General features: G+C 43.2%; 2 protein-coding genes across 4 annotated transcripts; one reads left to right on the top strand and one right to left on the bottom strand.

The window, feature by feature from the left end:
* The first annotated feature begins 330 nt into the window (after positions 1–330).
* Positions 331–11,143, top strand: msh2 (mutS homolog 2 (E. coli)). Its single transcript, XM_071907656.2, has 16 exons — positions 331–538; positions 808–956; positions 1,094–1,378; positions 1,490–1,636; positions 3,811–3,960; positions 5,398–5,531; positions 5,917–6,116; positions 6,391–6,500; positions 6,643–6,766; positions 7,795–7,945; positions 8,053–8,150; positions 8,452–8,697; positions 8,864–9,068; positions 9,157–9,404; positions 9,721–9,896; positions 10,601–11,143. Exons 1-16 carry the CDS (start codon positions 331–333, stop codon positions 10,775–10,777), a joined length of 2,808 nt encoding a protein of 935 aa, XP_071763757.2. The 3' UTR covers positions 10,778–11,143.
* A 1,296-nt stretch (positions 11,144–12,439) lies between these two features.
* fbxo11b (F-box protein 11b) lies at positions 12,440–26,039 on the bottom strand. 3 transcript variants are annotated; one of them, XM_071907658.2, is made up of 22 exons: positions 25,768–26,039; positions 24,184–24,347; positions 23,868–23,949; positions 23,486–23,630; positions 23,242–23,371; positions 22,619–22,702; positions 22,312–22,444; positions 22,043–22,149; positions 19,650–19,761; positions 19,030–19,136; positions 18,756–18,893; positions 18,419–18,636; positions 17,873–18,053; positions 17,551–17,673; positions 15,924–16,009; positions 15,484–15,560; positions 15,251–15,394; positions 14,808–14,918; positions 14,588–14,695; positions 14,334–14,442; positions 14,065–14,163; positions 12,440–13,934 (listed from the first exon to the last, which is right to left on the bottom strand). In XM_071907658.2, the coding sequence occupies exons 1-22, from the start codon at positions 25,853–25,855 to the stop codon at positions 13,805–13,807; spliced, it is 2,676 nt and encodes an 891-aa protein (XP_071763759.1). In that variant the 5' UTR covers positions 25,856–26,039; the 3' UTR covers positions 12,440–13,804. The 3 variants fall into 3 exon arrangements, with proteins under 3 accessions (XP_071763759.1, XP_071763760.1, XP_071763761.1); XM_071907659.2 differs by having other exon boundaries at positions 23,486–23,627; XM_071907660.2 differs by having other exon boundaries at positions 23,889–23,949.
* Between the last annotated feature and the right edge of the window lie 149 nt (positions 26,040–26,188).

Genomic DNA, 26,188 nt, shown 5'->3' with positions numbered 1-26,188 from the left:
AGTGTAGGCGAAAACATTTTTGCAAAATTACCTAAGGCAGAATTATAAATAATAATAATAATAATAATAACAATATTTTCTATATTAGAATTTATTTTTAAAAAGGTAGGCTCATTTTGAGTAGGCTATACTACAATCTGCTGAATCATCACTTGAGTGTGCAGTATGCAATACATACTGATGTGATGAGTATATAGTATGTAGTAGGTTAGATTTCGGACACACGACCAGAAGTTACGTTACGTTACTACCAGAAGTGACTAGTTTCCATGGGAACAAGGTGACAACGTAGTTTCCTGTTTGGCCCCAGTCGTGGCGGGAGTTTACAACATGGCGGTGCAGCCGAAGCAGAACCTGTCTATGGACAGTGCAGCCGAGCATGGCTTTCTGAACTTCTTTTTCTCCATGCCGGAGAAACCAGACAGTACTTTCAGAATATTCGACCGTAATGACTACTACACTGTGCACGGGAAAGACGCCGTCTTCGCGGCGAAGGAAGTTTTCAAGACGAATGGGGTCATCAAAAATCTGGGCGCAGGTAGCTAGCCTCTGTAGCATAACGTTAGCTAACCAACTAGCTAATGGCAGGCTAGGTAAACTAATGTATCTCTCGCTGGTGGCAAGCTAAGCTTACTCGTTAGCAAGCTAACTCAGTGGTTTGTTATTGTTTGATGCATCCAGAGACGAGCTCAGCAAAGGTAGCTACTCGCTAACCACAAATGCATGCCAGGTGTGTAACGTCAGGGAGCGTTGCAGGTGGTGTAGGAGGCTACGCTGACTCTAATATTCATGCGTGTTGGTCAACAGGGAGCCGCAAGCTGGAGAGTGTGGTCCTGAGCAAGCTGAACTTTGAGGCCTTTGTGAAAGACTTGCTGCTGGTGAGGCAGTACAGAGTAGAAGTGTACAAGAACCACAGCAAGAGCAGCAAAGAGCATGACTGGAAGATCGAGTACAAGGTATTGACTCCATTACTGACTATGAAAGAATGTTAAAAGAATGTTTAAAGGCTCTCCCATTCTTTAACCATTGTCTTAGTCTTCCATGACAAACTGTCTGTCCCTCTCATCCCCTCTGTCACTTCATCCAAACTCAGGCATCTCCAGGAAACTTGACTCAGTTTGAGGAGATTCTGTTTGGGAGTGGAGCTGGAGCGGAGGGCTGCGCTGGGGTTGTAGCTGTACGGTTGGCTACAGGGGCTGACGGACAGCGTGTGGTGGGCGTGGGCTATGTGGACGCAGCCCAGAGGACCATGGGAGTGTGTGAGTTTCCAGACAGCGAGATCTTCTCCAACCTGGAGTCCCTGCTCGTCCAAATCAGCCCTAAGGAGTGTCTCTTAGCCCAGGGCGACGGCAGCAGTGACAGTGCTAAACTACGCGAGGTATGTGTGTGTCAGGGTCGTGATTATGAACATAAAGACAGGAAAAAGCAGGAAAACACCTACGCCCAATTTGAAACAAACAAACACTGTAATTATTATGTGTCTGTGTAGGTGGTGCAGCGTGGTGGCATGCTGGTCTCTGACAAGAAGAGAGCAGAGTTCAGCAGCAAGGACATGGTCCAGGATCTCAACAGACTGCTGAGGGCCAAGAAAGGAGAGACTGTGGCCAGCAACACGTTACCTGAGCTAGACAAACAGGTATACACATGAGCTCCCAGACATGAGTGAGTCATTGACTTTATTTGACAATTCAAAGAAACGTAAGATACGCAATATACCACTCCTTACCGGAAACCATATCACACACAATACTTACTACCAAGGACAACACAGTAAAGTTAAGTAGCTCATTGCCATTTTGGTTCATAAAAGCACTTAAGCTAAACATTTTCAGATTCACGCTCCTAGTAAGACATAAGAGGGAGTATCAATACATTTCCAAATTCACGTTATTCTGAGAGCATAAAGTATTAATAACCTTTCTAGAAGCTGTAAACCAGACAAACAAGACTACTCAGTGATGTCATGCCAATGTACATATTGTTCCATTGACATTGAACAGGAGTGTGATTCTTTTAGGGCTGCAGCTATCGATTATTTTAGTAATCGAGTATTCTACCGATTATTCCATCGATTAATCGAGTAATCGGATAAGAAATACTTTTGCTTTATTAAAGAGCAATAGTAAATATACAAAAGAGAAAAGCTGTCCGCACGAAGCTGTCCATACGACACTGTGATTTACTGAAAACGAGGTGAAATAATTATTATTATTGATATTTATTACTAGGCCTAAATATCATACAAGTTCAAAAGACTGGCTAATGTACATTTATTTGCTATGTTGAAGGGTTGCCCTACACCTGCTGACCCTACTCACTGCAATCAAACTAAACTGAATATACCTGCTGTATTGGACTGGTGCATTTTAGGCTCCAATTGCTACTTACACCACCTGATATTTTGCTTTCTGGGGTATTTTATGCATCACTGTGAGGGGAGTAGGTGTGTGTGTGTGTGTGTGTGTGTGTGTGTGTGTGTGTGTGTGTGTGTGTGTGTGTGTGTGACTATCATAATAATAACATGAATGAAGCTCAGGCTTTCACAAATTGACTGCAGCATTTTATTTTCTGTGGTTATTTTCTTGAGCAAAACTTAGCTAACTTAGGGACATCATAACTAGCCACCATATTGATTTACGTTCTTAACTAGCCATTACATATAGCCATAATTAACGTGCATTCTTTACTAGCCTTCATCTCATCCCGTTTTAATATTAAGTGCTGACTCCGCCCACCCGGCCAGTTTCGGCGTACGCCGGTAGCAATTACAAGTGGACCCTATCCTACAGTCCCTGCTCTCAGCGGAGGGAGGGAGCTACGCTGTGTGTGGGAAGTGCTGTGACCGTCAGACCTCTCTGGATTAGACAAGCAAGTAGAGAAAACCGGCATCAGCCGAACCAATTTATTGCCAAATGCTTTGAGATTCAACACATTAACATTGCTTCCCATGGTCAGAAAAAGTCGGCAGATTTGTCGCTAGTCGCTTTTGAGAAATAAAGTCGCCAGGGGGGTCTGAAAAGTCGCTAAGTCTAGCGACAAAGTCGCCAAGTTGGCAACACTGGATCCGAAACTTTGGACACTTTCTGTCGTTTTCTCTGGCCTGTCTCTTCTCTTCGCCCCTCGCTATTTTCTCTCTCTTTCTCCAGCGCGTTGTGCAACAGTAATAATCATCCGTGCGAATCACTGAGTGTGTATATAGTTATATGGATTAAACGAAGCTTCGATGCAAAGAATTTGCATCGATGATTTTTAGTAATCGAGTTACTCGAGTTTCTCGAGGAATCGTTTCAGCCCTAGATTCTTTATATCCAAATTACCTATATATTACAGGGAGAGTGGCTCTTCACATCCAAATGACCTATATATCACTGAGTTCATCTGATTCTGTACCCTCCAGATTAAATCTTAATGGATTCTCTGGTTTCACATTTTCCGTATTCCAACTCATTCTCTACGGATTTGTGTATATTAGTGTTGCATCATAAATTAAAGGGCTCTCTTGCGTCTTGCCTTGGGAGCTATTAGGGAAAGTCCAGTAATTCAGAGACATAGAAATAACATACCCTTCAATGTAAAATGTTCAGAAAAGGCAGAATTTATTCAAAAGAAAATATTTTTTCCTCATTACAGTAAAAATAAGCTCTCCCAAGAAGCAATATTCTGCCTAACATCGTAGTAAGTAATATGGCCTGATTGACAATTATATTACCCAGTCCCACTATCAGCATATATTTAAATATTGAATTTATATTGACCAAAGTCCTCAAATGCAGAATAGAAATGAAGGTGTGTTTGTTTGCTCGTTCCCAGGTGGCTATGTCGTGCTTGGCTGCAGTGGTGCGCTTCCTGGAACTGCTCTCTGATGAGTCCAACTTCAACTCCTTCAATCTGACCCCTCTGGACCTGGGTCAGTACATGAGGCTGGACAACGCTGCTGTGCTGGCACTTAACCTCTTCCAGGTCAGACCCAGGGTCATATGATCTCACATCTAGTCCTGTTTATTTATATAGCCCTTCATCACAGTCAAGTCTCAAAGGGCTTTACATACCATCATATATACATGTCATATACCATACTGCATCATACATATACATACACATCATATACATCCTATACTAGGTCATATACATCATATAACACCTATGGGCAATTTAGAGTCTTCAATTCAGTGGTGTGTCAAAAAGAAAACTGGAGACAGGGAAGAATCTTGTTGCAAAGTCTCCCTGCAACAACAAACCTTTTCAAGCCATCGAGATGCAGCAGCAGCCAACACAAGTCATATTTCTTTTCTGAGCTGGCTTGTGGTTGAAATATTCAGTTTTATGTTATGGAGGGCTGAGTGTACAGTATGCACGTTTACAGACAAAGACTACAGCAGGTGATGTCACTGATTAGTTCCTCCTCTGGTTGAAGCTGTGTTAATCAGTGAAATCACCTGGTGCAGTCTTTGGTTGGGATGAAAACCTGCATACACTCGGTCCTCCATGGCACACAGTTAAATACCCCTGTAATAGAGTATTCAGGCAATAATCCATGAAAGATAGTTTGGATGTTTGGATGTGCGTGCTTTTGCGTATCTTTGGATAATCCATGAAAGGCCATAGTTTACAGTGATTTTAGAACAGCTAAGAGATGTTGTTAGACACAAGGCAAAGTGCCAGTAACACACCATTGTAATAAAAACAAACACAGATGTTGAAAGAATCTTATTTTTTAACCAATAATTAAATGTTTCTGCCTATCAATATAATTCTTGAACAGTAGTTAAGTAGCGTTATGAGGGGTTATTATCAGTTGAGTATGTTAAATGAACTGTTATGAAATTGTTGTGCAAATGTGGAAACACGCATTATAAGTTACATATAAACCTACAGTGGCGGATCAGAATATCATCTATGCTAGGCTGGTTTTATTTATTTTCAAACTGCTGAACACTTGGTGCAATATTATAGCCTTAGACGGATTAATGTACTTTGCTGCTGCTGATTGTTTTGTTGAAGTATCTGTTATATAATAGTCAACCACTTATGTCTTAGGTGTGGTTGTCTTTTGTGGTCTTTTGTAGTTTGGATATGTGGAGATGGGATTAGTGGTGATAATGATCTATGATGGAAACTGTAATGCGTTTAATATTTCCCCCATTTGTTTGTGCTCAGGATCTCTGAACTCCTTGTTTACACAATAGTCAATTAGATTAAAGAGTTCAGAATATGAGATGGGTACATATGGTTCTTTATTCTGTGTAATAGAGATCAAGGTTTGTGATGGTGTATGTCACTGGGTGTGCAGATACTTTTGGGAGATATCCATCAGATCATGTGTCAAGAATCCAACCTCACCTGCTCTGGTTGGGTTTATTTCATTCTGACACATGCTGTTCTGGTTGTGTTCTCCAGGGTGCACCTGATGACACCAGTGGAGCTCACTCATTGGCTGGTCTGTTGAACAAGTGCCGTACCCCGCAGGGCCAGCGGCTGGTCAACCAGTGGATCAAGCAACCACTCATGGACAAGACCAGAATAGAGGAAAGGTAATACAAGGATGGGAAATAACTGTCTAGATCAGATACATGATTATCTGGAACTGTCAGATACTGTCCGGGTTAGATTTCATTCTGTATATTGCAGGTACAAGATGTCCCACGATTTCCTGCATTTGTTATGCTATCATAGGCTAAGTTCACATTACAAGTGGCAGCGGCCCAAATCTGTTTTTTTTCTGAGCTGTGTCAACACCAAAATCTGATCTTTTCAAATCAAATTTGGGCCACTTTCATATGTGATCCTAGATATGATACATATCTGATCTAGACGCAGTGGACTGTCGCTGTTGCTTTAAAAAAACAACCAAAAAAACAGCAATATGTTCTGTTATCCTCTCACTGCTCCGTCATCAAAATGTGTGTGTGTAACTAGGCTGGACCTGGTGGAGAGTTTTGTGTGTGACTCTGAGCTGAGGCAGACCTGCCAAGAGGACTTGTTGCGGCGGTTTCCCGATCTTCACCGCCTGGCCAAGAAGTTCCACCGTCGCTCTGCAACGCTGCAGGACTGCTACCGCGTCTACCAAGCTGTGAGCCAGGTCCCCGCCCTCATCACAGCCCTAGAGAGATACTCAGGTACACACACACACACACACACACAGTACAATTGCAATTCATACAGTGTGTGTGTGCATTCATCTCCCATACATACCTACATGCATTCCCACCTACCTGCCTACCTACATACATAAAATAATTCTTCATACCTACTTGTATAAGTTAATTTCTGATATATGCATTAATTCATTCATTCATTCATTCATTAATGTCTTGTTGCACATAGTCGGCTAGGTTGGGGAAAAGTACTGCTTTCATATTTGTAACCATAGTGTGTCTGTGTGTGTTCTAGGCAGCTACCAGGCTCTGTTGGAGGCAGTGTTCCTGTCCCCTTTCAGAGACCTGCAGACTGACTTCACCAAGTACCAGGAGATGATTGAGACCACTCTGGACATGAACCAGGTCTTGTGCTTTGTGTTTGTGTATATGTGTCTGTGCACTATGTAAGAACGAAATACGTTCTGTTCATTATGTTTGTATATTATCAGTCCCATATGATGTGTAGATGTACTTTTTCATATAGTTTGTGTGCATGTGTGTGTAGGTTGACCACCATGAGTTCCTGGTGAAGCCGTCGTTTGACCCGGTGTTGAGTGAGCTGAGAGAAAACATGGACTCGCTGGAAAAGAGCATGCAGGCAGTGCTGAACAGCGCAGCACGGGAACTAGGTGCATACAACACACGCATACTAGGATGGACGCTCTCTATTATTTGTGCAGTGATTATTTACAGAGACATTGATTGTATTAATTAATCTAATGGATTAGTCTACTCCTAGAGCAGCAGTTTGATACTGCACTGTGAAGGCTGTGAGGGCCTGCACGCATTTGCTGATTAGGTTTCCAGGATGCGGTGTGGCACAAATGCAAAAGAAACCAAAGGCTGAACTAGGCTTATCACATAATGTGGCTATCAGGTGGCCATCAATTGATTGATGCCACCTGCACAGAACTTTTTTTTTTTTTTATGGTCGCAGTTTAGGCCGTCAGTTGCCTGATGTATAAAAACAGGTCTTTATAAAAAGTGGTATATTCTACAGATCCCTACCTGCTTACTGCTATACATATACTGCTGTACGTTATTAGAAAAAATAAAAATAGACACTCAAATGATTGAGATTAAAGGTCAAGTTGAATGTCTGTATGTTTTAACTAATAGAGCAGTTAATCCTGTCCTATGCAGAATAACATACACTTTTAAATCAAAAATCAAAGCTAAAACTTTAAACAACATTAAAGCATGAGCTACATGTCAGTTGATGTGATTTCAATTCAGTGAGTGTAGTTTTAGTTTTCAGAGTTTTAGTTTTTCCACATATTTTTGTTTTCTTTTGAGACCTTTCATTTAGGGCCAATTATGGGGGAAATGGCAGTTTGTGTGGAATGTTTACTTCATGTTTGGGAAATCATTCTTGCTTTTTATATATGACTTAACAGGAATCCCTCAAGTTGGGAGACAAACTTGCCATCAATCTTGCTCTTTCCAGACTCAGGAATGGATCAAAACAAAAACTAAAAATAATTCATTATTCGTGCATTTCTATTTTAGTTAGTTTCTATTTTAGAACAGGCAACATCGTTTTTAGTTGTAGTTTTTTTTTTTACTTGATTTCCTTATTTCAGTTGAGGAAAAAAAATGTTCACACTGTGCTTGCTTTAGTTTTAATTTGAGCTCACAGTAATAACCTTGTGTTCAGGTCTGGATGCTGGTAAGACGGTGAAGCTGGAGTCCAATGCCATGCTGGGCTACTACCTGAGGGTCACCTGCAAGGAAGAGAAGAGCCTGAGGAACAACAAGAAATTCACTACACTGGACGTCCAGAAGAACGGAGTGCGCTTTACAAACAGGTCCGTCTCCCTCCGTCACACACTTAATGTCAACTCTTGCCAATCCTTCTCTTCTTCTGTCATCTCACTGTGTGCATTTGTGCACATCTACGTTCCCCTATCCGCAGTAAGCTGAGCTCTCTGAATGAGGAGTACACCAAGAACAGAGAGGAGTACGAGGAGGCCCAGAATGCGATTGTCAAAGAGATCATCAGCATTGCCTCAGGTGAGGAATTTCATCACATGCTGCTCACCCTCTCCAGCCAGCATATCAACATGACATGGAAACCGAACTAACTCCCTCTGAATTCACTGGAATTTGTGATATGTGACATTTAAGAACTCATTTCACATTTTTCACATTAGTCATGTGAACTAGGTTGAACTTTCAGGTTTTGAGTAAGAAAAGTATATAGAGGTATATCAATGGGTTTGGAACCTACACGCCCTGTAGTCTCCCCAAAGTGCAGATCTGATATTTCATTTGGTTTTGGACTCTTCTAATGTGGCCTCCTCCGCTCCTCCAGGCTACGTGGACCCCCTGCAGACGCTGAGCGACGCCATAGCGCAGCTGGACGCCGCAGTGAGCTTCGCCGTGGCGTCCGTCTCGGCCCCCGTGCCCTACGTCCGGCCTCGCCTCCTGGAGGACGGCTGCAGGCGCCTGGAGCTGCAGCAGGCCAGGCATCCCTGCATGGAGACGGACGCCGACACCGCCTTCATACCCAACGACATCAGCTTCACCCAGGGAGAGAAGAGCTTCTACATTATAACAGGTGTGTAGAGGTGTCGCGCTTCAGTTTCCAAAATTACACATCCGCCATTTGAGAAAGGAAATTGTCACTGATGAAGTCATAGACACATTTCTGTTGTGATCTGTGGATGCAAATCTCACCATCACAGATACACTTACCATAGCTATCCTCTCTTCTGTCTCCCCAGGTCCAAATATGGGCGGCAAGTCGACATTTATCCGGCAGGTGGGCGTGATCGCTCTGATGGCGCAGATTGGTTGCTTTGTGCCGTGTGAGAAGGCGGAGCTTAGTGTGATTGACAGCGTGCTGGCCAGGGTGGGAGCGGGAGACAGCCAGGTCAAAGGAGTGTCTACCTTTATGTCGGAGATGCTGGAGACAGCCGCCATTCTGCGGTAGGGGCACACACACACACACACACACATTGACTCCAACACTCGTGTACACACACTTCACATCTTCACATCCGTCCTCTCTCTCAAGGTCGGCCACAGAGAAGTCGCTCATCATCATCGACGAGCTGGGCAGAGGCACGTCCACGTACGACGGCTTCGGTCTGGCCTGGGCCATCAGCGAACACATCGCCTCCAAGATCGGCAGCTTCTGCCTGTTCGCCACTCACTTCCACGAGCTGACGGCGCTGGCTGCGCAGCAGCCCTCCGTCCACAACCTGCACGTCACCGCCCTGACGTCCCACGACACACTCACCATGCTGTACAGGGTCAAGCCGGGTCAGTGCACAACACACACGCACAATGCTTTTTGGACTTTATTCATTTATTTTCCCTCTTGAATTGAAAGTTGGTTCTCTATAGGTCATGTTTCCTAGGCCTAACATGGGGGTCAACTGGTAGAAAAGAACTGATTAAGCGAGCCAATCAGCAGTCTAGAAGTTTAGAACATGCATGGTGATTGCATGAAAGACGATGTAAGATTAACCATTGAAGTACCGAATTACCAGTACCAAATGTTTTAACATATTTTTGTAGTCAGTAGTACCGATGTGACTCAATACCCCGACATAATTATGTGTGCGTGTGTGTTTAGGTGTGTGTGACCAGAGTTTTGGAATCCATGTCGCCGAGTTGGCTTGCTTCCCGCCATCGGTGGTTGCCATGGCGAAGGAGAAGGCCGAGGAGCTGGAGGAGTTCCAGGAGCCTGTGGGGGAGAAGTCGGAGCAAGAAGAGGGGCCTGAGGCCAAGAGACGCCGTACAGACAAACAGGTGGGGGGCAGTTTTCCAATGTCCTGTCACCACAACTGAGGGGTTTCATTTGGCCTCCCATTTGCATTTTAGTATGCACATATCAGTCATATCCTTTCTGCATAGCTGACATGGTGTGGGTCTGTCTGACTCAGTAGGTAGAGCTAGAGATGTGCACCAGTAGTCGAATCCTTGATTTGATGTTAAAATCGACTTTTAACATCAGGAATATTTTTTTAAGAATGGATAATTCGCAAGAATTACTTACGTTATTTATTAACTTCAGTTAAACAAAGTCCTGCCTAAAATACAGTAGGTAAGGGCCACTTTTTCAAATAATTATGGCTAATAATTTTAATAGGTGGTGCGGGTGACACGGTCAGTTGGGTTGTTTCTGAGGAGCACTCTGCAGAGCAAAACAAGACTATTTTATTTAAACAAGCCATGCATCCCACCCAATCAAAATTTACTCCAATGGTAGCAGAGCAACAAATTTAAGTCCATAGTTAGTCCATAGTCCATAATTGTGGAGCATATAACTTGGTTGTGAATATGTGTAAAAAGCATGAATTTTGACTGTTGAATTTGACTCTAAAATTAATCTCAATATATATTCACTAATGGTACTGGAAGGTGCTTGGGAAGAAGTGTCTATGAAATGGCATGTTTGTATGTAGTGATACAAGTGAAATAGAGCTCAAGCTGTTGTTTGGCCTCTTCTTCAGATGGGGGAGAGCCTGATCCAGGACTTCCTGGAGAAGGTGAAGTCACTTCCTGCTGCCACCATGACCGAGGAAGAGCTGAAGGCAGAGCTCAGGGAAATGAAAGAGGAGTTGGTCACTAAAAATAACAGTTACATCACAGAGATCCTGGCACGCTGTGCTCCTGCACAGACGGCTTGAGTTGGACACACAACATTCACATGTCCAACACAGGTCAAATTCACGTAAGCTAGAGGACCACAAATTAGATCGAAGTTTTATAGTGTTCTTTTTCAATAAAGAATTATTCCCGAATGTGTTGCGTGACTTTTTTCCCCAATAATTCCCATTCCAAACTGCTGTGCTTTTTGTGTACCCAAGGGAATAAAATGTCCTTAGGAAATATGGAATGCGAGTGTAATGCTTGCACATTGAATATAATACTGTATGTAGGTAATACAAGTTGTATTTGTTGGAGTGTGTACTGGCCAGAGAACAAAGGTTGACAGTTTTGTTTTGTTTTTTGTATCCCATTCCTTACTTCAATAACTTGAAGCTGCAATCAGATTTGAAACGGCCTTAACAGAGTACAGTGGGACTTCATGTCCTTTTGTTCTCACACACACACATCTTCACTTTAAACTTAAAAACATATTGCATGACCTAAGAATACATGAAATGTTTCATATTTGTTAGATTTAGTAGACAAAAGTGTGAAACAATCAAAATAACAGATTTTCAAACACCACTAGGCCTGTTTTGTCAGTATGTAGTCATTTAGTTTTATATCTCTTTATCTCTTATTCGCCCCCTTTACTCACCTAGGCTCTATCATGACTGTTAAAAACATTTCAGAACTTATTCTGCATCTCTAGGTAATAGTAAGACAAATAGATTTTCAAAATTGCTCTCATTTTTCCTCTTTTGCTAGGTCTTACGCTAGGGCCCTTCAGAACATGCTGATAGAAGTTTAGGTGTATGGTGTATTCAGTTTGGGAAAGCTTTGTCACTTACAGATGGCATTAGATTCCAGTTTTTTTTTTATTGTTTCTTGAATCTTCAGTCCACTTTGTGTAGATTCAAGGCCAAAAGGGGTTGTTTGGGTTTGCTGCTGCTAAAACAATAATTTTGCTAAATTGGATAACCCCTGACATTTGTATGAAATAAATTCTATAGGATATAGTTTATGAGTCAAGTGAGCATTTCAACATGGTTCTGTCTAGATGCGAACACAAAGTTAAACCAATCTGTCAGTTATGATCGGAACATCAGAAATGGTCACTTGGCCTGCCATGTGTCAAGAAGTGATGCCAAAGCTCTTATATAACTGAATAACATGGATACTGTAAAACCACCATTACCCTGGGTATGGAATTACTTCAGATAGTATTATTTCAATTGATAGAGAGCTGTCGCTAGCACCTCCTAGGTCAGTGGTTCTCAACATGGGGTCCGGGGTCCTTGAGGGGGTCCCCAGCAAATGGATGAATTGTTAAACTTCACCATTATTTCATTTACAAGAAGTTAACACAATTAGAGAATGTAGAAGGATGACTATTTTGATCATAGTTTCACTGTTATCGCTACACCTCTCTTATGCCTACAATACAGAAAGTCATGGAATTCTGGACAAAAGACAAAATATTCTCAGGGGGGTCTGGGTCTGAGACAAAGTCTCATCAAATGGGGGTCTGTGGCCCTAATGTGAACGAAATTAGGGGTCCTTGATATGAAAAAGGTTGAGAATCACTGTCCTAGGTTACATAAGCAACTATTTGGTTTATCAGACCAGGCATTTGTTGGAAGTTTTACAGTATATGGATTTCCTCACAGCACGTGAATTTAAGACAAACACTTGTGATCTAATAAAGTTTTATTTTCTTAGAAATGACCAGTTTCCTGTTTTCTTTTTTTGTCTTTCTAGGAAATTAAACCCCTTTTTGAATTCCAACTAGCATCTACATAATGGTTATTGAATACTTCACAATATATTAAGTCTAGATGTTATGGTACATGCATACGATTCAGGCTGCATGAGGAGCCACAGTCACCACGATACACGGAAGAGAGAGGGGAGGAAGGGGGGGAGGAGGAGGGGGGGCGGGACAGGGGCAGGGGCAGGAGGGAGGGGGGGACTGCAGATAGACTCATCAGTTCCAGTTCCAAGGAGCTCCGACGCCTCCTATTGAAACCCTCTCCAGAAAACACTGACTGCATGAACTTAGAAACATATACATACACGCACAACTTGCACTGTACACACACCGTACACCACACACATTTACACACACACCTTTATACAACTGTGGAGCTCCTCCACCTGCCATTTAAGCTAATATGCTGGAGAGGGTTTTTAGTGTTTAACGAGATTCTCTTTCACAGAAAGAACTTGACCACTGGGACACCTGAGTTACTGCAGTAAGCCTGGGGGGTGGGGGATGGGGGCTGGGGGGGACGCTAACCAAAGAAAATTAATAACAATAATTATAATAATATATAATAAAATAAAAGACATTCAAATACAGTCAGATTTTTGCTTGAAAATACAAAACTACATGAGAAAGCATTGAAATCAAATCCATTGATCAGAATAACATATTAAAAAAAGCCCAAGTGCTCCATCACACACAAGTCTCGCTCTTCTTTATCCACACACAAGAGAGCTACATCCGCCCATCCGTTGCCTAGTTACAACTGCCAGGGCAGCCAATGGGGACGGCAGCTGCGAGGAAGCAGGAAGTCTCTTTTGACGGCAGTTCTTGTGAAGAAGACGTGGGCTGCGAGTCGAGGATTAACACCGGGGGGGATCTTCACGCGCTGCCGAAGGGGCGCGGGCCCCTGTCGACCGCCCCTCATCACATCCCTACTCTTCCCATGTTGTTTCTCTTTGTCTAAAGACTGCAATAAGAAATACTTGAGTGAGGAATCTCTTGTGGCCGTTCTGTGTGGGTCAGTCAGTCTATATCCTCTGCGCTCCACCGCTCCCTCTAGTGGAGACTCCCACCACTGCAGCATGTCGGACTGCAGCGGGCCGGAGGCTGCTTCCTCTGCAGCCTCATTCACCTCTACCCCGACTGAGAGCGCCGCATACACAGAGTCTCTCTGGGTCCTTATGGCTGCAAGGGGACGTCAGTGTGTGTGTGTAACTGTGCGTGTGTGTTTCTGTGGGTGTGTGCGAGTGTGACGTGTTTGTATGCGTATGTAAAGGTGTGACGCGTGTGTGTGCGTTCAGTTATGTTGCAGGGTGTTGGACTCGATGGGCGGCGCTGAGTCATAGAGGGTGTCCGTGTCATGTGTGGGCTCTCCGGCCAGTGTGCAGGGATTGGACAACGTTCCCGCTCCGCAGTCACAGAAAAACCTGGAGAGCACAGATGTCGGGGATTAAAACACAGGATTTAACACGGATTAATAATTCTAGTTCATGGGGAGAGGGAAACGGCCTCAGAAAGGAATGTTTGGTTGGTGAAAGAAAGCGAACGGAGTCTCACCTATCGTGCCGTATAAACTCTACGTCATGCCCTTGGTGGCATTTCTTGATGCAGTTAACACAGATGGCATTCCTATCTGTTGTATTACAAGTGTGACATCTGGAGACAAAAGACAAAACCAGTTCATTTACAAAATTCAGACAAATAGTTGCATGGGAGACAATCTGTACACGACCCACACTTGTGTTTGTGACCGCTGTTAATCCAGTAGGGGACACTTCTTAATGTCCTTAGAGCATTTTGATCCCTTTTAATTGAATCCTGTATACCTGTAGAAGTCGTGCATGGGGTAACTGGTGTAGCTGGAGATCTTGTAGAGACACTGTCCTCTGCTCACAGCCTTCTCTATGGCATCCTGGTTATTCATAATCTTATTATCTGACAGGAGGGACACAGCAGAAAAGGAAGAGGGGAGAGTGATGAGCAAGAGCCGATGTAGTGCATTGGGCAAGTGTCAGCAATGCATTACCATATCTTATAACCAGAGTCGACAAAGCTTAATGCCAGCAAAACAGCTAGCTACCTTTCATGGTAACGTTGACCCCCGAGGCCAGGAACAGGCCTCCAAAGCGATTGTTGAAGATTTGGTTGCCTTCGAGAGTGGCTGTGGCGTGGTTAGTGATTTCAATACCTGGAAAACACACAAAAACAAAGTCCACCATCAGCACCAGCAGGAGATAAAAGGTGAATGAGATGTTACTTGTAGTCACATGGAGTTGATTCTGATATCTTATAGAGCTGACCTGCGGCGAAGCCGTCAAAGATGCGGTTCTTGCGGAGTATTGGGTGGCTGTTGGTGCTGATCAGCACGCCGGCCTGAGCATTCCTGAAGATGTCATTCTCCTCCAGCAGACCTAAACACAACGTTTGAAACATTTTACAATATACACTAACAGATAGGTCATAGCGGTGCCAAAGGGAGGAGGATCAAACACCCAGATACCTGTGTAAAGATTTAGCTATATCTTGATGTTTAGGATTTGAATTTGTAAGCTAAAGCTGAATATTAGTTTGGTTGGACTCAGGACTTAGTTTAGGGATTGTCAGTCATGCATACTGACAATCACCAACTAGGAACAAAATTTCACAAGCTGTGTCAAAATCTTTTTTATAGATCAGCTGGCCAACTGTGCTCCTGCTTCTTTTTGGCCAGTTGTTTCTCCATGTCTAAGATATTAGATCGTACCTCTGCCTCCGTTGAAGATGCAGATGCCTCCGTCTCTGCCGTCGTGAATCTTGTTGCGTCGCAGTGTGGGGTTGCTGTCCGTCTTGATCCACACCCCGGCCATGGCATTGTCAAAGATCTCATTGTCCTCGATGAAGCCCAGACCTGTGACGTTAACAAAAACACAGGATTACACAAGCAAATACACAGATACTGTATACCAGACAAACAGAGTGGCGGAATAAAGTGCAGACCTGAGTTGTAGACTAAAATGCCTCCATTCTGTCCTCCCCATATCTTGTTGCGCCTGATCTTTGGGTTGCTCCCCGTCCTGTTGAGATTCAACAAGAATTAGGCAACATTAGGATTTACACTGAGTGTACAAATGATTAAGAACACCTTTCCGATACTGATTTGCTTCCCGTTCTGCACAATCCATGTCTATATTATAGAATTAGGGGGAAGCTGGGTGTTGGTGAAAAAGAGCATGCACCATCACTGGTTAAATAATGGGAGAGATAGATAAATAAATAAATGGGTGACAGATCGATGGATAAAGAAAACAAGTGAACTAAGGGGTCAAAGCCTTCACATGGCATCATCAGGTCAATCTATTTCATGAAAAGTGCAAATGTCCCAATATTTTTGTATGCTCAGTAAATACACTTGACTGCTTCAAGGCGGGAGGTTTTACCTTATCTGCACACCAGAGTACATGTGATTGTAGATGTCATTGTCTTCCAACACACCGTGTCCGTTGTCGTAGAAATACACACCAACCTGAGAGGAAAAGAGGTGGTCAGAACATTGGATATGAAGGAAAAAGATCATACAAATCTGTCAAGATATAACATATGGCTCAGCAATTATAGACTACTTTTTTCAAGAAAAGAGAGTAGACAGTCCATTCCCCTTCGTTTATTTTTCTTTATCAACACAGTGGGAAGGCTGAGTGGACAAAAGAGTAATGAGACACTGGTCTGAAGTTAGGGCAATTCCTCCAATAATCCATTTCTGGAGTTTGAGTGTGCTATGTGGAAAAGGAAGAGACACAATGTTTACATTTACATGCATGGAGTAACCCAGGTATTGACCATACTGTGGTTAAGGGCTCATTCAGGTTAAGCTGTTTACATGAATCTTTGATATCCTGTGACTGAGTCTCCCTGTTGTCAGCCACCACCTCCCTCTTTGACTGAGCAATAGTTGTTACTTCTAATATAAATGATGATCCCAATAGTAAAAGTAAGTACTGCTTGCAGACATGTTTTTGTTGATATTAAAATGTACCCATAATGCTGTGCAACTGAGTTTGTGCAGATGTGGAAACCTTAAAGTGAAGGTGAGTAAGATGTTTACATGCCATAGTTATATCTCAGTAAACTAGGCATCTTAATCAGATTTTTCAGAATTGGAGCAGGAACATACCTGGGTTACTCTGACCCAGTTGTGATATCTACATGCATCAAAAAGAAACCAGGTTACTTAAGTAACCGGGTTAAGAAAAATGTAGCCAATGAGATCCTGCCATTCTTGTTGCTCAAATTCAGACAAAAGTCTGAAAGCAGTTTTTCTTTAACTCGATGTATAATTATCACTCCAGAAACATTGGCTTTTACCCACTTTCAGCATACTATATTTCCAAATAAACAGAGATTGAGCAGAAAAGTAGGTGTTTTGATCATCAATTATGAACATAATCAGACCAAGGGAGACTGAATCATTAATTTACATGAATGACAGTCACACACTGGGAGAGAAGGCTGAAGTACAGTGCCTTGCAAAAGTATTCACCGCTTGACTTTTTGGACATTTTGTTGTGCTATGAAGTTATTTCAAAATACATTTATTCAGGATTTTTTGTCTAAGTTCTGTGCAAAGCAATCCATTCCATCAAAGTGAAAACAAATGTGAGGAAATTTATGTTAAAGCATAAAATTAAAATAACAGACATCTGTTTTGCACAAGTATTCACCCCCTTTGCTTCGTTTGGGCTCAATTGCTCAACATTTCTTATCATCTGTTACTTAGATGTCATGTTTAGATTGTAGTTAGTGATTCTGAACAATTTTCCTTTTAAACTTTTTTTTACACTTGTCTTTCTTGCTAACAAAGCTGAGAACAGCTCCCTTAATGGGACTCAATGGGATTTTAGGGTGTAGGATGGACTGTCCACCAGAATACTTCAACACGGTTTGGTTCATTTATGGATGACATTAGAGTCCAGTTGTTGAAGTTTCAGAGAAAATAAAAAATGTGCATAAAGTCAAGGGGGTGAACACTTTTGCAAGGCACTGTATGTTTAGCTGTGTGTGTTTTACCTGTTTGCCACTGTGGATGCGGTTCCTGCGGAGGACAGGAGTGCTGCCAGTGGTCACCCAGACTCCAGCCAGTGTGTTGCTGTAAACCTCGTTCTCCTCAATCACCCCCTGGCCTTTCTCATGCTGAAACACAAAGCAGGACGGCTGTCAAACATTCTCTGAGCTTAAAAAAAAAAAAAAAAAAAAAAAATTATGAGCACGTAATAGCCCATCACTTCCTTGAAATGAAGAAAGTGTATCTTTCGTATTCACAGTGTTATTTTTTTAACTAAATACAATACAGGCATTTCATATCTGCCTGTGAAGTGATGTGTGTATTTACCACGTAGATGCCCCCGTGCTGTCCATCGTGGATCTTATTGTGCCGTACGATGGGGCAGCTGTTGGTTCGGATCTGGATTCCCGCCAAGGCGTTACCATAGATATCGTTACCCTCTATCAAACCCCGCCCATCTCCAAATATGTACACGCCTCCTTGGTTTCCGTTGAATATAGCGTTTCCCCTGGATATGGAGGATAAAAAAAGGTCAATTGTTTGGAATAAATATGCACATAGAGACGGGGTTAAGTCTGCAGTAACATGCCAATAGGGTACACAGGGATTTTCAACAAAACCACATATTTTTTTAGTCGTCAGTGAACCAAATACAAGCATTTATTTTTGCTGAACCATAACAATGTCAGCCATGTTAACCTTTACATATCTTGCTGTGGCCAAATGATATGAATTAACCTGTAATTTTAACAGGCAAAAGAAGAGACTGGTAGCATCCCTAGTGAGTTGGTTGCACCCTGCTGGTACCTAGACCGCCAGTATCCTTCTATAGGTTTACTGGTAAATGGCGCCCTCTGCGAAATGTGTTCTCACCGTATCGTGGGGTCGCTGTTGGAGGTGATCCAGACTCCGGCAAAGTTGTTGGCGTAGATCTTATTCTCTATGAACTGTCCCCGTCCCTTCTCGTGGACGTAGATGCCTCCCGTCTGGCCGTGGTGGATCTCACAACGCACCACCGTGGGGTTGGCGTAGGCCTTCACCTCGAAGCCTGCTATGCGGTTCCTATGGATGTTACAGCTCTCAAAGTAACCCTGAAACACAGACAGGAAGAGACATTAGTTGGATGGTGAAGCGGTGCATTAAATAAACCAATACCAGAGTTGCTTCAAGTTGAATGTATGACATAACATGGGTAGGAAGGTTTAGTTACCATGCCGTGATCAAAAGTGAACACTCCAACATCTCGGCCGTGGTGGATGTGGTTACGTCTGATGATGGGGTTGCCGTGGTTTTTCACCCAAATCCCCGCAAGCGCATTGTTGCTGATCTCATTATCCTCATATATGCCCTGGAACAAATAACAAGATTCAGAGTCAGATTCAGTGCTTGTGTTAACACTGGTATGTGTGTGTGTGTGTGTGTGTGTGCGTGCATGTGGTCGACCATGACTATTTCAAACTGAAAAAGAAAACTGAGGCTTTTACCTGTGCATGGTCTGTAATGTACAGCCCTACGTTCTCACAGTCGCTGATGTTGCAGTGTTTGATGGTTGGACATGCCCCCTGGCCACTCACACACACCGCTGAGCCCACTAAAGACACAGGAAAAAGAGAGGTTTCACACTGTAGTCGAGGATTATGCTCCCTAAAACATCATCTACAAATACATAAAATGAGTACTTATATTCGGTGCAGCTCAACAATCCACCCCCCCCATATTTTTTCTACGCATTTTTTGTGATTCCCAAAAACCTGGAAATTATTAAATCTATTTTTCGTTCATCTCCAGATTTTCCACTCCTGCGATGGAATATCATATCAACCAGCAATTTTCACCAGAGAGAAAAACTGTGATGACAACCCTCAAAATAGTCAGCAAAAAACATTCTGCTTCAGGGTTTCTTAGTTCTCAGTCCAAGACCCAAATTACATATTTAGTCTCTCATCCTGGGACACAGGCTCATGAATACATATTGATCATTTAGTGATCCACCAGAAGTAGGGCCACCACCTACTTTGCATTCCAAACCATAGGAAACCATGACTCTACATCGTTATAACAAGTGGTCGGTGTGTGTGTGTGTGTGTGTGTGTGTGTGTGTTACCTGTGCAGGTGGAGCGGATGATGCAGTGGTCAATGTTGGGGCTGCAGTTGACTGTGATCTCCAGACAGTGGTGGGCGTTGTGGTGCTGCGCCGACTTATCATCAGGGTTGAACTGAGGAGAGAAGCGCAGCAGAGGTCAGGCAGAGGCTTAGCCCACTGACAGCACATCCAGCTTCCACCCACCTCTTACAGATTAGCCATCACAAATACAGGGCTCCACACTACCTTTTTCTACTGGAGATACTGGTGCGTCTAAAATTTGCAGCTGATGGCGCCAGCACATAATCAGGTAACAGTAATATCTTGGGCCCCATGAGACATACTATAATCAATATGTTGCTTTAGTAAAACATCAAAATGTATGCATTGCTGCACCTAGAATTAATTAATCACTGATTTGATAATAGTAAAAAAATTGCTACAACAGGTAATAAAATAGGCAACACGATTTCCATCCACATATCAAATTGACTTGCTTTCTTAAATAATTTTAGCTGGTTTAACCCTTTAGCTGCATTTTAAAACCAGCTGATTAATAAGCCCATCAACAAAATCATCATCAGAAATGTATCCAAATATTCTTAAGTGCAAAACAAAATGACAGGCTATCAAGATTCCTACAGTTGTTAGAATTTTCAGGCAATAATGTTGCTCCACAAATTCAAAAAACAGCAAAACGTCACTTCTGCATGATGATCATGCTTTTAAAATCATTTTCTAGGCCCAAAAATCACTACAGAGACAATTTCCCATTTTTTTTCAATGCACACTGCTTGGGGGAATTACAGCATGTGCTCTTTAGGCCGCCCAGAGCCCTAAGAGCCCTGCATAAGGGAAATGCAGTATGCACCCATACACCAGGCAGTACGGTAGAAGTCACACAAGCAGATGCCAGCTCTAGGTTGGTGCGCTGTACATCCACATACCAGGAAGTAGCATGGTGATTTTCTAACTGCAGTGGCCAAGTTAACAAATTAATTTTGTTCAGTGATTCTTAGTTACAACAACACTGTGCTACCACAGAACTTTGGTGTTAACAGGTAAAAACAACATGGATTCAATCACTCCAATCATGCACACCCCCGCCTCACCCCCCCACCGGAGCACCTAGAAAGTGCTAGTGCTCTCTTTTATATTTATTATGAGCAGACAACAAGTTCATACTATTGCGTAAACTTTGCAAAAGTGAAATGCATTGAATCCAATCATTTCTGCCCTCTTAGAAACATGTAGACTAATCCATAGGCTTAAAGCTGCTATCAATAGAATTTGAAAATTGATGAATTTGGTGGCCCCTTGAGTCCCTTACTGGTAGTGTTTTACATCACTGTCCCAAAGACAATTTGCTACTTGCCCTCCCTCTGCAGAGAGAAGACAAATATGTATTGGGGCTATCAATTTTGCCCAAAAATCAAATTTGACTATAAATTGAATGAAATTAGTCAAATTCAAATGAAATTTGAATGTTAATGGAAAAATGTATGTAATACATTAAAGCAGTGCGCAATGAACGGACAACGTGTTCTAAACAGATAGATTCTATCTGGAGTTGATTCACAGCGAGTGTGCGGTCTTTCCGTTATTCAATTTCTTCAAAGATTTTAGTTGTTCTGCTGACTCTTGTCTTTAACTGAGGGGAATCCAAATATCTTCCAAAAATCGCTTGGAGGAGTAGTTAGGAGGAGTAGTAATCTCCTCCTCAGGCTGGAAGTCTGATTGAGCCCCCTCCTTTCTGCACATTTCGCAGGAAATCGTACCCAGGGAGACACACACACAGAAAAAGCACATACAAAGCGACACACAGAATAAACCAATTTTCACGGCAATGGCCTCATTTTTCTACAGCAATTATACAATACAATCAAAATTAATTTGACAATTATATATTGAGGTAAATACTGTAGGGGCTTTTAAACATTTAGTAAATTATAGTAATTTTACTGCTAGCAGACCACATACAATCATGTATGTGAGATCTGGTTGAATTACATGCATTACAGTTTACAATGAACTAAATTACCCACTGAAAGAACCCTCTGGATTTGAGGCTTGGCTTAGAGACGGCAGAACAGACTGTACAGACTGTACATGTGAGAGACAACTTTGGCAATAAACAAACTATGATAAATCCGAAAAACTCTTATGCTTTGGATAAAGAATAATCTCACTTTAGTACATTTATAATTCTAAATTATGAATCAATTATGATTTTGAGACTAAGATGGAATTTGCCACCGACACTACAGTCCCAAAATGCGAGCAAATGGCTGAACATTGGAGCCCCATAATGGGACTAAAAGGGAGGGCCCTTTGATATACCGGCACTTCTCCAGGCTTGTTTGAAAAGCTAAATCAGGGATACGGAGAAGGGGAGCAGTCAGGTCTGTGCTTACCCTGATGGTCATGTATCCCACGTAGGCATCCTCTGAGCCCTCCATGAAGACAAACGTCGAGTCTCTGGTATTCTCTATCACCACCTTGTCAGCTACTTTGCCAGGAGCTGAGGAAGAAAATAGAGAACACTCATTAAAACCCTCATAAACGTGAACACAAACGCCGCTGGTAGTTTATCTCCATCTTAGAGATATATATATTGATTGCATGCAGCACAGGCAGGCAAGGTAATGTCCAAAGTACTTTTCTGTGAATGCAATGTGCTTACCTGCACCAATCATGGTGATGGGGGACTCTATATAAATCCACTCATCTGTGTAGATGCCAGAGTGGACGAAGATTAGACCGTCAAAGTGGGCCTCTTGCACTCCACCCAGCGCATCCTCAATGGTGTCATAGTACTGCAAGAGAAACGCACAAACACTTTCAGTCAGAACATACACACGCGTATAATTTATCGGAATACAGTTTGGAAAAGCAGGCCGATGTTTACATTGGCTGTGCAGTGCATAAATTTTGGTGCTGCGGCCAATGAAATAAATCCTGAGGGATTTCTCTATGAAGTTGTGACTTACCAGCATATTCTCTCTGCCTTTGTATCTGCCTGGGTTACTGTAGAAATGCTCAGCAAATCCTGGTTTTACATGGGCACCTTTATACTGCAATATTACAAACACCAGGGTCAACATATATAGCTGTCGATCACATTCAACATAAACACAGTCATCATATAACCAGGGCATGAAACTAACTTTTTCCAGTTTTGGGATAGAAAACACTGAAGGCAGACAATCTGGCACCTAAGAAAGTGCCAAGTAAGACTGACAAACCCTGTACATAAATATCATATGCAATATACAAACAAACCACCATTGAACACAAAGTAAGCAAGCACAGGTATAATACTTCACATTTTAGGCATTTAGATGACGCTCTTATCCAGAGTGGCTTAATAAATGCAACAATAGAATAAGCTTAAATTCCTAGATCACTGAAATTACAAGCAGCGTCAAGTAAGGATTGCAAGGTCAAGTACCCTAACAATATTCCTGTGACTATTGAAAAATCATGCAAGAGAGAAGTGCAAGAAAAATTAAATAAAATAGAGCTGTGCAGAGAGAGGGTTGGAGGGGGGGCAATTTCCTCCTTGTGAAAACTGCATGACCACAATTACAAAAATTTATGGAGGCGCACTGACCAGCTGTTGGAAGCTCTCCTTCCAGGGGTTTGGGTGTTCGTGCTCCTCAGGGCTGACCTGGTAGAACCTGCCTGGCTCAGGGTGCATCATGGGACGTGTGTACTCAAACACCTCCATGTATAGACGTTTCCTGGAAAATTAAATACCATACACAAAGAATTTCAGTTGTCTGCCATTTCATAACTGAAAGTCAGAACAGGACGGGGCAGTTGGAGATTTTTTTCATCCCTCCAGAGGCACTGACCATAGGATGGGGTCATTGGCTAGCTGGCTGAATCTCTTGCAGACGCAGGCTGCCTGGCAGAGGTCCTGTTCCAGCAAGTAGGAGAAGATCTTCAACACAACCTCATCTGGAAGCTTCTGCTGCAGATACTGCTCTGCTGGGGCTGCTACACACAAACACACACACAGACAAAATGTAAGCATTTGGGACAAATCTCTACACTCCAAGCATATTACTCTATAATTAAACTGTGGAGTCATGCCACTTAATGGTGTGCTAGTATAAATGCAAACAACACCATGATTTCTTCGATATTCTGCTGAGCAAAGACTCAATTTAAATACAAAAACAAACAATTAAGCTAACATCTTGCTTGCCCCACTTGCAAAGCTTTAACACACACCTGGCAGATCGTGGCTCTTACCAGACACCCGTGCCCGCTTGGCTCGATGGCCAAAGGCCTCTGTTGATGAAGTGGATGCTCCCTGCAAAAGGGGGACAAGTAACATATCAGTTTCACATGCCAACAGTCAAGCACAGTTATCGGCTAAGATATTTACTATTCTGACAGAAAATCATTGTCCCTTCACAGGAGGATACAATTAATCAGCAAATCTCTCTCTCTCTCTCACGCACACACACACACAGAATTCTGTACACATGCACACTGCAGTGCCAACACATACACAAAAAAATGCACTTAAGTTTTCCAGTCTAACCTCCATAGGGCCCTTGCTGGGGCAGGCAGAGGCGGTGGCGGAGGCAGCGGCGGTTCTCTTGGGCAGCAGGGACTTGCGTCGGAGCTGGTAGGGACTGTTCTGAGCTCCTGGACCGGACTCCTCCACAGCCATCTCCGCTGCAGCTGCTGCAGGAGCCTCCTCATCTGGGCAGAAAGGCAAACAGACTCTCTATACATACGCTACTTTCTAAACATGCACTACAAGACACAGAGCTGCAGCATAGAGCAAGGCCATGCCACACACACGCACGCACCTGTGTGTATGGACACACACATGAATATATACAGACATAGGCTGCACCTCTCAGGCTCAGATGAATGAACACAATTATTCATGCCCTGCAATCAAATGCATTGGCTGCATGACAGCAGTCTTCACAACAACTCACTGAATATTATTCTGAACAACAGAATCATATCTCTGGTGCACCATAACCCACCTAATTTTCTCCAGTAACAGCAGCTGGTGTGTTGTACTTAGTAAAAAAATAAGCAGTCACAAACCAACACGAATGACATTCTTATTCTAGTCACCATTATTCCTACAATGCAGTGCATTCAACTCGCATACTATAAGCACACTGCGCAGGCTACCGGCAGGGTAATAGTTGGTAAGACAGACAAAGGTTGGTGATTGATAATGGCAGATGCACCCCCCGTAGCCAGACTACCAGCCAGTGGGTCCAGCTATTACCAATACATATCGGGCAATTGGCATTTGGCACTGGGTCCACAGCGCTCGCACATAATCAAAATCAGTGACCCTTCTTTTACAGTGTTTTCAAAATAAAGCAGGTCGCCAAAGGGCCGCAGACCAGGGTCGATCAGACGAGTGGCTAATGGCTAAAAACTGAACTGCGTAGCTGGCAAATCCGCGGTGTAAACAAATCGAGCTAGCAGGCACTGAGAACAAGGAAGGGACTCTGGGTTCAATCTGCTCACTGGCTACGGCAACGTTAGCTGGAAACGACTGTCCCAAGAACACAAAATGGATACAGCGAATTCATCTAAATCGTTGGCTAACATGAACCTATCATCTATCACAGCTGATGTGTGTGGCCTCGTAAAGCTGGGCAGCTAGCTAACACTATCCACTTCGTTGCTAATGTTTTTGTTAACGTTACACCCCAAAAATGGCAGTCCAAAGACACCGCAGATTTACACCCTCTGAATCGGTAGTGACAGCTGGGAATGCAATGGCCGAGCAGACATGAAGAGCCTGGTTAAAACGGATGAAGTCAAGCCCTCTGGCTCCAGCTAAGGTTACCTGAATACGGGCTAATAATGTTGGCAATCTAGCTCGGTACGCAGCAGGCGAAGACAACCCCCAACCTCCACCTAACCTCATAGCTAGCTAGCTAGCGGTGTTAGCCTCAATCACTCAAGCCAAACAAAGCGCGGCCTGGCCTAAGCCACAGAGCAAGAAGCCTCGGTTTTTCCTGTTGAACCCGACATGTTTAAGTGTGGAGACCAGGCCAATAGAAGAAAATAGGGGGTATGTAAAGACTGGTACCGCCTGACACGTCTTCATCTGAAACCGTTTGCTGACCGCGGCCTAGCTTACCTCGCTCCCCGTTGTTCCGTTCGGGCTGCACCGGGCGCGGCCTCGACACTCGCCTGGGTCTCCTGTTGGTGGCTCTGACGGAGTTCATCTGGGGAGTTGGTTGTTAAAAAATAGACTGCTATCCTCGACCGCCCGCTTCTAATTTTAACACTCGACCCAAACTACAGCCCCGACCGCCTCTTTTCCAAATACACCCAAACAATTGCGACCGAAAACCCGCTGGTATTTGGGGTGTAATCGCTGTTCTACGTAGTGTTACTGCTCCCCCCGTATAGCTGCTCGGTGCCAGCTCCGTCTCAGTCTGTAGCAGGAGGAGCCATTAACCCACACGGGGAAACAATCGCGAGAAAAAAGAGCAAAGTGTCTCTTTGACCAATCCCATTTGGTGTTGTATAATCTCCTCCTGCGGCGACCAATCAGC

This window comes from Centroberyx gerrardi, chromosome 20 (genome assembly GCF_048128805.1).
Source record: "Centroberyx gerrardi isolate f3 chromosome 20, fCenGer3.hap1.cur.20231027, whole genome shotgun sequence".
Taxonomy (NCBI): Eukaryota; Metazoa; Chordata; class Actinopteri; order Beryciformes; family Berycidae; genus Centroberyx; species Centroberyx gerrardi.
Note: the sequence above shows the minus strand (reverse complement) of the source record. Positions and strands in the feature narration are given on the sequence as shown.

Excerpts from the sequence above, each read along its gene's own strand:
- msh2 (XM_071907656.2), top strand. The coding sequence starts at position 331 with ATGGCGGTGCAGCCGAAGCAGAACCTGTCTATGGACAGTGCAGCCGAG. Across the intron at positions 6,117-6,390 it reads AGCCCTAGAGAGATACTCAG|GCAGCTACCAGGCTCTGTTG; the intron begins GTACACACACAC and ends TGTGTGTTCTAG. Across the intron at positions 7,946-8,052 it reads GGAGTGCGCTTTACAAACAG|TAAGCTGAGCTCTCTGAATG; the intron begins GTCCGTCTCCCT and ends CCCTATCCGCAG.
- fbxo11b (XM_071907658.2), bottom strand. The coding sequence starts at position 25,855 with ATGAACTCCGTCAGAGCCACCAACAGGAGACCCAGGCGAGTGTCGAGG. Across the intron at positions 18,637-18,755 it reads TCACTTTTGATCACGGCATG|GGTTACTTTGAGAGCTGTAA; the intron begins GTAACTAAACCT and ends TCTGTGTTTCAG. Across the intron at positions 14,443-14,587 it reads GGTCAACGTTACCATGAAAG|ATAATAAGATTATGAATAAC; the intron begins GTAGCTAGCTGT and ends CCCTCCTGTCAG.